This window comes from Mobula birostris, chromosome 9, assembly GCF_030028105.1.
Source record: "Mobula birostris isolate sMobBir1 chromosome 9, sMobBir1.hap1, whole genome shotgun sequence".
Classification (NCBI taxonomy): domain Eukaryota; kingdom Metazoa; phylum Chordata; class Chondrichthyes; order Myliobatiformes; family Myliobatidae; genus Mobula; species Mobula birostris.
The window spans coordinates 17,020,682-17,033,872 of NC_092378.1; the positions used below are offsets into that span (position 1 = coordinate 17,020,682).

The 13,191-nt window shown below is 40.1% G+C and overlaps 1 protein-coding gene and 1 long non-coding RNA gene across 8 annotated transcripts in view; one reads left to right on the forward strand and one right to left on the reverse strand.

The window, feature by feature from the left end:
- The window catches only part of LOC140202565 (uncharacterized), an 81,535-nt gene that overhangs the window by 42,075 nt on the left and 26,269 nt on the right, over window positions 1-13,191 (forward strand). The window lies entirely within an intron of this gene.
- cped1 (cadherin-like and PC-esterase domain containing 1) overlaps window positions 1-13,191 on the reverse strand; it is a 279,536-nt gene that overhangs the window by 38,060 nt on the left and 228,285 nt on the right. For 4 of the 6 annotated variants that reach the window (XM_072267562.1, XM_072267559.1, XM_072267558.1 and 1 more), the window contains one exon: window positions 10,004-10,091. The exons of 1 other annotated variant lie outside the window; for it this stretch is intronic. In XM_072267562.1, coding sequence (XP_072123663.1) covers window positions 10,004-10,091 — 88 coding nt within the window. Of the gene's footprint in view, window positions 1-7,237; window positions 7,542-10,003; window positions 10,092-13,191 lie in introns of those variants that run through there. One more of the 6 variants, XM_072267560.1, reaches the window with a different exon arrangement.

Genomic DNA, 13,191 nt, shown 5'->3' on the forward strand with positions numbered 1-13,191 from the left:
GGGGGGGGGGATCTCATTGAAACCCATCAAATATTGAAAGGCCTAGATAAAGTGCATGTAGAAAGTATGTTTTACTATAGTGAGTGAGTCTAAGACCAGAGGGCACAGCCTCAGAATAGAGTGCTGTCCATTTTTAACAGATAAGGAATTTCTTTAGCCAGAAGGTAGTGAATCTGTGGAATCCATTGCTACAGATGGCTGTGGAGGCCAAATCAATTGGTATACTTAAAGTGACGGTTGATAATTTGTTGATTAGTCAGAATGTCAATGGATATGGTTGGAAAGCAGAATATTGGGATTGAGAGGGATAACGAATCAGCTATGATGAAAGGGCAGAGCAGACTCAATGGGCCAAATGGCCTAATTCTGCTCTTTTGTCTTATGGTCTTATAAAAAGATTTGTAAAAAAAAAACAATATTTCCTCCTCATTACATGCAAGGCGAGATTGTCTGCCTACTGGGTTTCCCTGTACCTGTTAATCATGGTGCTAGTTAGATATGCTGCATCCAATTTTTATGCAAAGAAGCCAATTAAAGTTGTGAGGAAAGAATGGACTTGCCAAATGCCTTCCTGAAGGCAGCGTAGAATCACTACACAGTAGTCATATAAAGACGAGGCTCTGATTTTACTACCTTGATAAAATATACCGTTGCTCTACTAAGCTGCCTGTTGGACTTGATGAATAATACCTCCCTCTGTATTTACTTAATCAACCAAAAAGACACAGTAAACATGAGCCTTCTAATGAGCCAGATGCATAATTGCATGTAACAGAACAATGCTAAAGAAATGCCATTAACCACTTTAAAACAGAGTCAAGCAATCTAATGTATCCAATGTTAATGGAAACTCCTCAAGAGAGAAAACTGTTTTATACTAAGGAATCTCATTTTCTTTCTGACCCAAATAGAATTACTTGCCATTTAATACAAAGGTATCCTTTGTTACTGAAGCACTTAAAACTACACCTATAATGACATGTATAACAATGCAGAATAAGGAGGACAGCAAATAAACTAAATTTATTGCTCCATTTGATCAATGAGTGTATCATTTATAATGTTGAACTACAGATGATTGATCTTAAGAAGTATTTTAAAAATTAAGAATACTGCAGACTTGAATAGAAAAGTGCAAAACTTGTACACCAGGGCAACACAAAGTTACCACAGAAAGAGTGTTTACAAAACTTTATGGGCACCAATGCCCAGCAAAACTCAAGGATGTTACTGGATATGGATAGCGGCACATGACATCAAAAATAGCAAGTTAAATAAAAATTTTAAATACAGTTAGCATTTTCCAGAAAGTGCAGGATATTTCAAGAAGTAACAGTGTAAACCAAGCACACATTTTTTTTGCAATGAGTCTACAGAATTCCTTGTATTAAGTCAAACATATTAAGCCTAGCCATTGCATCATTAGTTGGGTTTAGTGTTTATGTAACTAAGCTATGAATGGTTGATATTCTATTAAGTGATATAAGACAAGGATTCTCTTCTATCATCCAACCTGAAACTGAACGGGGTTCACGATTAAGAACTGTAGAAAATGTGAATTTACATCTCATCAACTGCAGTACCTGTCCCTTGTTTCCTATCACGAGAGCCGATTGTCACTATTTCTGTCTTAACTAATGTGCAAACAGAACTCTAGGTGGCAATTAGTCCATAATCACACAAGTAGTTCATGCTTACGTGCCCCATATACTGCTACATAAATGGTGGCGTTGCCCCTGGGTTTTCTCAAGAGAGGACCTTAGAGCATTCTTAACAACACCTTCATCTGCATTTCCATTCTTGTGACGGTGTCACTGTGTATCAACAAGGCCACTTGAAGTGTGGGGTGAATACCACTTGACCCTGGCATAGCCAAGCAGGTTAAGGTTCTAAAGTCTTAGAGTGGTGGGCAGAAAATTTCCTTCTCTCACTCCTCCCCATGCTGGAATTTTGTAACTGGGGAAAAAATTCTGAATGAATATAGCTAGTCTTTTGGAGCAGTGAACGAGAATGTGTTTCACATTAAGTACTTATTTAGCCCATCTTTTCATTTGTCTGGTCCATGTATCTAGGGTTGTATGGATAAGGTAAACAATTTAAAGCAGCAAGTGATTCAATACAGTTTCAGTCAATTTCACTCTCTTTAAGATCATAAGTTATAGGAGCAGAATTGGGCTATTTGGCCCATCGAGTCTGATCTGCCATTTCATCATGGCTGATCCATTTTTCCTCTCAGCCCCAATCTTCTGCCTTCTCCCTGTAACCCTTAATGCCCTGAAAAATCAAGGATCTATCAACCTCTGCCTTAAGTATATGCAATGACTTGGTCTCCACAGCTGCCACAGGTTCACCACTCTCTGGCTAAAGAAATTCCTCCTCACCTATGTTCTGAGGCTGTGTCCTCTGGTCTTAGACTCTCCCATGTAGGAAACATCCTCTCCACATCCACTCTATCAGGGCCTTTCAACATTCGATAGGTTTCAATGAGATCCCCCCCCCCCCCCGCCTTCATTGTTCTGAATTCCAGTGAGTACAGGACCAGAACCATCAATGGTCCTCATATGATAAGCCTTTCAAACCCAGAATAATTTTTGTAAACCTCCTTTGAACCCTTTTCAAAGTCAGCACATCCTTTCTTATATAAGGAGCCCAAAACTGCAAACAATACTTCATCTGAGGCCTCACCAGTGCCTTTATAAAGCATCAACATTACATCCTTCAATGCAAATTGATATTTTTGTGATTCGTTTTAAATATCAGGTGCTCCATAGATATATCACTCATTTACAGATATGGGCCGAGAGCGACAGACTTTAATCTGAGCAAGTGTGAGGTTATGCACTTTAGGAGCCCAAATGTAAAGAAAAACTATACACTTAACGCAGGATCCTAAACAGCATTGATGTGCAGAGGGACCTTGAGATCCAAATCCTTAGCTCCCTGAAAGTAGCCATGCAAGTACAGTTTGTAGATGGTGGTAAAGGTATTTGGCATGCCTGCCTTCATTAGTAGGGACATTTTAGCAATGGAATTAGGAATTAATGTTGCAGCTATGTAAAGCTATGTCTAGGCCATACTTGGAGTATTGTGTGCAATTCAGGTAGCCCCATTATAGGAAAGATATGGAGAGTGTGGTTTACCAGGATGTTGACTATCTTAAAGATTACGAGCTAGCAAGATAGATTGGACACACTTTGGTTGGTTTCTCTGACATGTCAGAGGCTGAGAGGAGACCTGATAGAAGCTTCTAACATTGTGAGAGGCATAGACAGGGTAGATAGAATCTTTCTCCCAGGGCAGAAATGCCAAATACTAGAGGATATTGTAAGGTGAGAGGGGGGAAGTTTAAAGGAGATGAGCAAGGCAAGTTTAATTTCCTCCCAGAGACTGGTAGGTGCCTGGAACAGCCTGTCAGGGTCACTGGTGGAAGTAGACACTATAGTGACATTTAAGAGGCTTTGAGATTATCATATGAATATACAGGTAACGGAGAGATATGGGTCATTTGTGGGCATAATTTGATTTGTGTTTGGTGCAGACATCCTGATCCAAAATGGCTGCCCCTGTACTGTACTATTCTTATGCATGAGACAGTGATATTCTAAAATAAAGGACCAATATTTAATGCAATGGCTGAATGACCTTGTATTTGTATTATTTATAACAAGGAGCGTATATTTTTTAAAAAAATTCTAACGTTGGAGGAATTCATAAGTTATTCAAAAGTAATACACACGTGTTGAAAGAATAATTGATGGGGTATTTCTTAAGTCAGAGACAGGTCATTTGCAATCTAGATTGCATGCGCAGTCCTGCGCACCAGGTAGGGATAGGTTTGATTGCAGTACATTTGACTCAGCAAAGCAGGTGTATGCTCGCATTGTTGATTTACAGTTCCATAGATTAGCAGTTCTGGAGCACTGCCCCCAGAACAGCAGGATAGCACACTTACATTTAATCATGCTGACAACTGCACAAGATGTATATTTTCAGGTCATGGTGAGTAATAATCTCCCCCAATTGTTATCTCCTAATATATGTCTGCTACGGGAGGCATTTTGTCTGCTGGCATATATGCTTCTGTCAGGGGGAGGTGGTAACTCTCCAAAATGATTAGACAGGAAGTAATGAGTTAACCTCAAAGTTGTAAGAAATTTTTACCTCCAAACTAAAGTTGAGAATTTTTATATGTCGCTATTAAATCTTATTCCATCTGAACACCAATCTTGAAGATCATTCTGGTCATGATTTTTGCAAATGATAAACTGATTAAAATACTTGTTTTTAACTGTTTAATTTTAGCTTTGTGTTTCGATATAATGACAATTCCATTGTTTATAAATGATTCTGGAAATGTCTGAATGATTTATAATTAATTTTCAACTGATTGAACTGGGGAAAACTATGCAAGGTTAAGCTGACCTTGAAAATTAATTTGTCATATGAATTAATCTGTTGAAAAGTGAACCTTTTGTTGACCCTATTCTAATTGTAGGTTTTCTAAATTTCTTAAATAAGCTAGTGAAAAACTGCTTTTCCTGCCAAAAGTAACACAGTTACGTTGGTAGATTTCATATAGCAAAGCAATATGCAGTGGTGTGCTGGTCAATTATCAGCAATAACTTAAGACTTCCAGTTGCATCCTGTTGAATACATTTAATCAAAAATATTATTTTTAAAGGATATAAAGCAAAACTATACTGAACTTTTTATACAGCAATTAAAAAATGATTCCTTCATTTAAAAATTAAGTACAGATTAGTGTGCAAGATCTCTGTACGTACACATGGAATCTGAATGCATTCATTGAGAATTCCAGAAGTTCCATGAGATGCAGTGTGGAAAAGGCCCTTCCAGGGCTTTGAGCCACCCCAGATTTAACCCTAGCCTAATCACAGGACAGTTTACAATAGCCAATTAACCTATCAACCAGTATGTCTTTAGACTGTGGGAGGAAACCCACGCGGTCATGGGGAGAACGTACAAACTCCTTACAGGCAGCAGCAGGAATTGAACCTGAGACATTGGTACTCTAAAGCACTGTGCTAAATACTATGCTACCGTCTCCACGATGCATTGAATAAAAATCATTCCTTCTCTGCATGTGAGAATTTTACAGTGGGTTTAGATTGATTCTAATTAGTGCCAATTTTGACTGGATTGAGTAAAGCAAAACTATATTGAACCTTTTTTTTCAAAACAGCAATTTCAAACTGATTGCTTCCTTTAGAAAAGAAATCAAATACAGATTAGAGTACAAGACCTGGACTTCCTATCAGATCGCTGGCAGGTGGTAAAGATGGGCTCCCTCACATCTGCCCCTCTGACCTGTGTTACGTATCCCATAACTGGGTTGCCAAACCAGCAGAAATGGACCACTTAGTTGGAGTCTGGATTACTGGAACTAAGAAAGTTTTATTAAAGGAATAAGTAACACAGTACTCTAATCGTAAGGATATAAATGCAACAGGTTAGCAATGATAAAACACACGTACACAGAACTAGGATAATAGGAATCAATCAAGCTCTATAGCAGTCTAGGGGTAAAATGATCAGTCTCAAGTGACGCAGAGTTCAGTTCAGCTTAGTACAGTTCGCAGTAATCGCTGTTGTGCCGTTGGGGAGAGAGAGAGAGGATGGTATGCAAATTCTGATTCAAACAGACCATTGTTCTTCACAGTTAGCTTTTCGGGCGAACCCTTTTATGTCTTCTGTGGTCACCGCCTGTGACCCCTCCGTTCTGGATACGACCGTTCTTCCGCGGTGAACCCGGCACCCAGGCAAGGGCGGACACACACAAACCAGGTTCCTGTCAATCGTACCTTTTCACTCTGTGCGTCTATGGTCATTTCCCGCGACCAGACCTCCAAACACTCACCAACTTGTGGGGGCACACCGCACTTCCAGGGTCTCGTTATCTCGTGATGTTTGTCGTGCCTTAGCGAACCTGTTCCTTTTATCCCCCTGCTGGGGTATCGCCTGTCCATCAAACTTCAAACAGTTCAGGTTCAAAGCAACCGGTCTGTCAATACTCGGAACTGTGTCTCTTTTCGTTAATCTCTCTCCTCTCTCATTAACATTTTGAACGCTTCTCCCTTTGTCTCTCTTATCTCTCTCATCAGCATCAATCTTCTGATAACTTGGTTTTTTGTCACACCTGTAACACAGGAGTCCCCCAGGACTGTGTCCTGAGCCCCCTCCCCTACTCCCTATACACCCACAATTGTGTTGCTACACACAGCTCCAATCTGCTGATCAAATTTACAGATGACATGACATTGATCAGGCTTATTTCCAACAATGATGAGACAGCCTACAGAGGAAAAGTCAACGCCCTGACACAGTGGTGCCAAGAAAACAACCTCTCCCTCAGTGTTGATAAAATGAAGGGGTTGATTGTGGATTACAAGAGGAACAGAGACAGATTAGCCCCTATTGACAGGAGTGGGTCTGTAGTTGAGAGGGTAAGTAGTTTCAAATTCCTTGGTATACACATCGCTGAGGATCTCACCTAGACCGTACCTACTGGCTGGTGGTGAAAAAAAGCACAACAACACCTCTTTCACATCAGACAGCTGAAGTTGTTCAGCATGAGCCCTCAAATCCTCAGGACTTTCTACAGGGGCACCATCGAGAGCATCCTGATTGATTGTGTCACTGCCTGATATAGGAACTCAATCACAGGACACTGCAGAGAGTGGTGCAGACAGCCCAGCATATCTGCGGATGTGAACTTTCCTTGATTCAGGACATTTACAGCAGCAGGTGCGTAAAAAGGGACCAGAGGATCATCAGGAATTCCAGCCACCCCAACCATAAACTGTTTCAGCTGCTACGTTTGGCAAACAGTACCGCAGCACTAAGGCCAGGACTAACAGGCTCCTGGACAGCTTCATGCACCAGGCCATCAGATTGATTAATACACATTGATCTGATTGTGTATCTGACTACACATACATGTATAAGAAACAATTAGTTTATACAATCTTAGTATTTGGGCAATATCCTCCCACATTTCTGCTCTTTATTGCTTGTACATTGCGATGTAGATGCAACAAAATGACTTATACTCCCTTGGACGCAAGTAATAAAATAAGTACCTTATCAACTGCTGTTAGAAATGCAATAATGAAGGAAATATATTTCTTCAAAATATATTTTCCACTAGGTCTGACCAATACCTAGAGTTGGGTAATATGTTATTATTCACACCTCTCAGTGAAGAGAATACCAGGTACGTACATCTGTAAATGTTGTCTTTCTTGGCCCTTTAAATTGTATCTGGAGGTTCACCAATGACCCGTTTTAGTGAAATCATGCTGTGATGCGAAGGTTTTCCAATCTCAAATGTCAGCCTTTTTGGTTTGAGTGTTTTCATTTGTGGCATAGTGATAGGTTTAACAATAACACAAGAGTGAGGAAGTGAAAGATCAAGATTCAAAGATTCTCAGTACATTTATTATCAATGTATGCTGCAAACAACGCTGAGATTTGTCTTCCCCACAGACAGTCATGAAACAAAGAAGAACCATGAAACGAACCTGTTCAATGAAAAACATCAAACATCAGCATGCAGAGGTGGGAATAGGTACCAATTTAGAGAAAAACAAATGAACGAAGATTAGAATAAAGGGACTAGAAGAATAAAATAAGGGAACACAATATGAAACTCGGTCTAAAAGTGCAAGTTCAATGTACAAAGGATCAATTACATAGGAAACATTTTCATCAGTACCATTTGAAACCATAGAAACTAAGAGTAGAGCAATCAAATTCATGAGAAGAGCTCACTGGTTCAATGATCTATCTACCTTTGCATGATGAATTATTTAGATAGCTTCCTGTCTAATTTACCAGATGTCTCAAATCCACTGAGGAAATGATTTGTAAAAGACATTATCCATACGGTTGGATGATAGCCTTTCGAAGTGTATCACTTAGTTACAGAAACCCCGGTGCTGACGCATTGCATGTTGTAGCAGGTGAGGAATAGCTCTGATGTTTCAATTTCCAGAGTAGAGGCAATGTAGAGGAGGGTTAATAATCCTCAATGTACAAATTACAGGCATTCACACTGTTCAATGCAGAAATGCTTTAATACAGATAAAGAACATGCAACTGCTATATTTAGGTAATATCTTTGATTAATTGGGGGAGAAAATACATGATGTGCCTTAGAGTACATTAATATTCATTTTAAAGGACTGATCATTACCACAGCCAGCATAAACTTGTAAGTAAGAATTGATAATTATTTTAATTGATGCTAGCCTCATTATAATTTGATTCCCAAAGTCTAAGAGTAACACTTAAGATTATACACTTAATATACTGTACAAGCAAGTGAAATGGAACAAAAGATATCAAATTTTGTTCATGAAAGATGGGAACTGTTTAAAGGAGTTCATCGAAGTTTAAGTGAGAAGCAAAGAAAATATAGGAGAAAAAAAGGAATATAAATGAGGATACCCAATCAGTACAGTATTTGAAAGCCAGCTGCTGGATTAAATTTACATTAATGTTTCACTGGCTTAGTGACAGGCAGGGGCAGAAATTGACCCATCTGAGAAACTATGCCTGGCTTGCTCGTTAGTACCATTTATAATGGAAATACATGCACATGAAAGGAATATGGCTTAAACTGTGATTTATGTTATTTCATTCATCTGTAACATGGGGATGGGTCCTTTTGGTTGCCTTGTATGTTCATTACAGCACTAATTGAAAATGGGCTTTTGCTAGAGCTTTGAAAGACTTTGGAAGTGACATTAAAGGTAGTTTCAATCACTTATATTCTTGAACAGATCAGCTGGCATTGCTAACAGCACAACCACTCTTAGCTGTCACTCCAGAACTTAATATGGCATTTTTGGTCCCTTTGAAAGATGTAGCATAATCAACGTTGATGGCATGAAAAGTCTAAGCCATTTGTTACCTACAGCCCTTAACTAGCAAGACCTAGACAGGAAGTGTTTCTGTGCCTGCTCAAAGACATACTTAATGACAATGGGGAAACTTCCTGTGAATACCTACTGGAATTAAAATGCATAGGGTCAGATAAGATGTTGCTGCGCAAAATTTTATTTATTTATTTTATTTTATTTTGAGATACAGGTCCTTCTGGCCCTTCGAGCTGTACCACCCAGCATCCCACAGATTTAACCTTAGCCCAATGACAGGACAATTTACAATGACCAATTAACCTACTTAAGTCTTTGGACTGTGGGAGGACTCCAGAGCACCAAGAGGAAACCCATGTGTACACGGAAGGAACATACAAACATGCTTACAGAGGACGCTGGATTTGAGCTCCAAATGCCAACACTCTGAGATGTAATAGTGTCGGGCTAACTGCTACATTACTGTAGCATCCTAAGATAATGACGTTCACCTACTGTATGCACTATTAATTTGTTATGGCCAAGCAATTCAAGGAAAATGTACTCATTTATAATCTTTGATCAATTAATGAAAATATGTACTGTTCACAAGTTGAATTATAGGTTCAATATTTCTTGAGCATTTCAGTATAAATACATTTTTACCAGTTTGAAAAGTTTATCTTCTTAACTACTCACTAATAGAAGTCAGACTAAACATTTCAAAGGCTTGTAATCTAGCCACCTCCTTCACCACATTTTGAAGTGAGGTTGGCAGTCCTCAGTGAAAGAGCACTACTGCAAATGACATTCTGCTCATGTGTTTTAACATGGTGTTTATGCAACAGCATGTAATCATAGCTTGTCTAGGACTGATCTCAACAGATATTATTCTTAAACATCTGACTGAAGTGATAACATCTGAGGGTGGATGAATAGTATATGTGTATGGCATAATTCCTTTGATAGCTCAATACCACTCACTATTTAATATTAGTGTCAATGGAAATAGACCATGTTTTTGAGCAAAACATGTTATATCCAAAGCAGCACAGGAACATGTTCTGATGGTCAGCTCTACAAAGCATAAACCCAACAACACCAAGAAATAATAATTTGCTTACCAAAGACAAAGATCGGATTCCATCCACTGGCAGGTGAAATCCCATTCCTATAGATTTTATGATTACCAGAATATTCAAAAGATTCTGTCTGTAAAACAAAATGTAGGCCATGTATAAACAAAGATTTTAAAAATCCGGGGTTTTCCATTGTGTACTTTAATACTTCAAAAAATGACCATTTCAGTTGACTTAATCCTTAATGTATGTTGGATTGATTTTTGGTGCTCCTTTCAAGAAAGTAGTTCTCTGATAATTTCAATGGTAAACCTGCCTTCCCCCCGTCTGTCCAGATGAAATTGATCATAGGGAGGGATGTGAACAGTTCAGTAAGCACCTCTTTCTGATGTACAAACTGAAAACCAATGGAAGGCTCAAGAATCAGGATGTAGAATTGGTAGGTGGGCACAGGTTCCAACAAGAGGAAGGTAAGAAGCACCAATAACAGGAATTGTGTATTTTTGTGCAAAGCCTGGCCGTGTCTACACAAAATACAGGACAGATATGTTCCAGTGAGATGGAAGACTAAAAGTGGCAAGGTAAAGGCACTTTGGTAATGGGAGAGGTTGTGAATTTAGTCAAGTAGAAAAAGGAAGTGTGTGTAAGATTTCAAAAATCAAAATTGAACAGGACTCTTCAGGAATATAAAGGAACCAGCAGGGGACATGAAGAGAATCTCAAGCCATTCTACACTGGCATCAAGAGTAACTTGGGAGTGAGTAGGACCACACAAGGATAAAGGAGGGAACATGTGGTTGGAAGCACAGGATATGACATGGGTTTTAAATGAGTACTTTGCATTGGTATTCACCAAAGGGAAAGACATGGACAATAAACAGATCACTGCGAAGTATGCCAAGATGCCAGGGCATGTTTGGATAAAGAATAAGGTGTGGGTGAGTATCTTGAAAAAAGTTAATGTAGATGTTCCCAGAGCCTGATGGGTTTTTGAGAGATGAGATTGCTGGGTCTTGACCAAGATCTTTGTGTCCTTGCTAGCCATGAACAAGCTCCTGGAGGACTAGCAAGCTAATGTTGTTCCCCTGTTCAAGAAGGGCAAATAAGGATAATCTTATAAATAACAGACTGAGAAGTCTTACCAGTGGGAGGGAGCTATTGAAGTGGACTATTGGGGATATGATTTAGGAAAAGCACAACCTAATTAGGGACAAACAAAAGAAAACCTGCAGATGCTGGAAATCCAAGCAACACACACAAATGCTGGAGGAACTCAGCAGGCCAGGCAGCTTCTATGGAAAAAAGTACAGTCGACGCTTTGGGCTGAAACCCTTCGGCAGGATCCAATTAGGGACATTTAATGTTGTCTTGTGCAAGGCAGGTGGTGACTTACAAATTCTATTGCATTTCTTGAGGATGTGATGAAGGTGATTGATGAAGGTAGAGTGGCGGCTGCAGTTTTATGTGGCTTTTAGAAAGTCATTCTACATGGCCCCTTACGGTAGGCTCATCCAGAATATTAGAATTATGGGATCCATGGTGACTTGGCCTTTTGGATTCGAATGTCTTGCTCAGAGAAGACAGAGGGTAGTGGTCAATGAGTCTTATTCTGGCTGGAGGTCTGTGACGAGTTGTGTTGCACAGGGATCTCTGCTGTTCTTGATATATAAATGACTTGGGTGGGTGGGTTAGTAAGTTTTCAGATGGCACAAAGATTGGTGGTGTTGTGGATACTGTAGAAGATTACCAAAGGATACAGGAGATATGGGTGGAAGAATGGTAGATGGAGTTTAACCCGGCCAGACATGAAATGTTACAGTTTGGGAGATCAAATGAAAACGGAAAGTACACAATTAATGGCAGGACCCCTAACAGTACAGTACTGATGTACGAAGGCATCTGGTTAGGTCACTTGTCTGAGTGCTACTGGTACCATGTAAACCAGTACACCCTGTCGCATGGTCGGGTGGTCGGCAACTAAACCGGCTCCCTCACCAGGCTTGCCTGGTGAGGAGGGTGGCTAGACACCCTGCAGGATGAAGAACAAGACCAGTTGAAGGGCGGATGAACCCTCTCGTAGGGTCAACGGCCATCTAGCAAACATGTGCCCTGAAGTGCGGAAAGGGCATCCCTTGCATCGAAGCTTGGTCTAGCCATTCACTGCAACAGAACTTCCCCCAGCCGTCTTGGACCCCACCATGCCACTGGATCCGGGAGGGGATGTCGAGAGGGTGGGTCTGGACCTGTGCAACCCCCTGCTCACCTAAAATCCACTCATGCACATGCTGTTCCTTTCTGAGGAGTGAGGTATCCCCACTAACTGACTGAAAGGAACCATCATCTTCCTATGGGATGGATAGCCAGAGAGAGAGAGACAAAGGGGCAAATTCAAGACAATGTTAAAAATTTATTTATTTATTTATTACACACAGAGTGGTGGGTGCCTGGAATGCACTGCCAGGGATGATGGTGAAGACAAATATAATCATAATGTTTACGATAGAGTCTCTTGGGTAGGTACATGAAGATACAGAAAATGGAGGTGTATGGAACACATGCTAGCTAAAGGGATTAGTTTAATCAGAAGTCATTAGCTTAATTAGTTTGTCACGAAGGGCTTGTTCCCATTCTGTGTATGATCATCATTTGGATAGAATAGCCATAGTGATGAAAAATAACTAATATTCTTTAAAATAATGATGAAATAATTAGGCATTGAAGTGCTAGAGTTGTTTTATTTTTGGTGGGCTGTATCGTGGGTACAGCTGGTGTAGCTTCTGCCTCATAGCTGCAGGTTCCTTTCCTGAACTGTGGTGCTGGCTTTGTAGGGTTGTCACAAAACCACCAAACCACAGTGGGTAACAAATTGTGTTGATGAGAATGCTGCAATTGATGTAGATTTCATGGACTCCAGTAATGCATTGATAAAGTCCCATGTATGCTATTTAGAGAGACCGTAGAGATCTAGGCAGAAAGCTGAGAAGCCAGACCTCCTGGGTAGTAATTTCTGGATTGCTACCTGTGACACACGCCAGTGAGGTCAGAAACAGGATGATTTGGCAAATAAATGTGTGGCAGAGAAACTGGTGCAGGGAGCAGAGTTTCAGTGTCTTGGATCATTGGGAGATTGATTCCAACTTCTGGGAGAAGTATGACTTGTACTAAAGGGACAGGTTGCACCTGAACCCGAGGAGGACCAATTTTCTCATCAGAAGGTTTATTAGAGCTGTGGG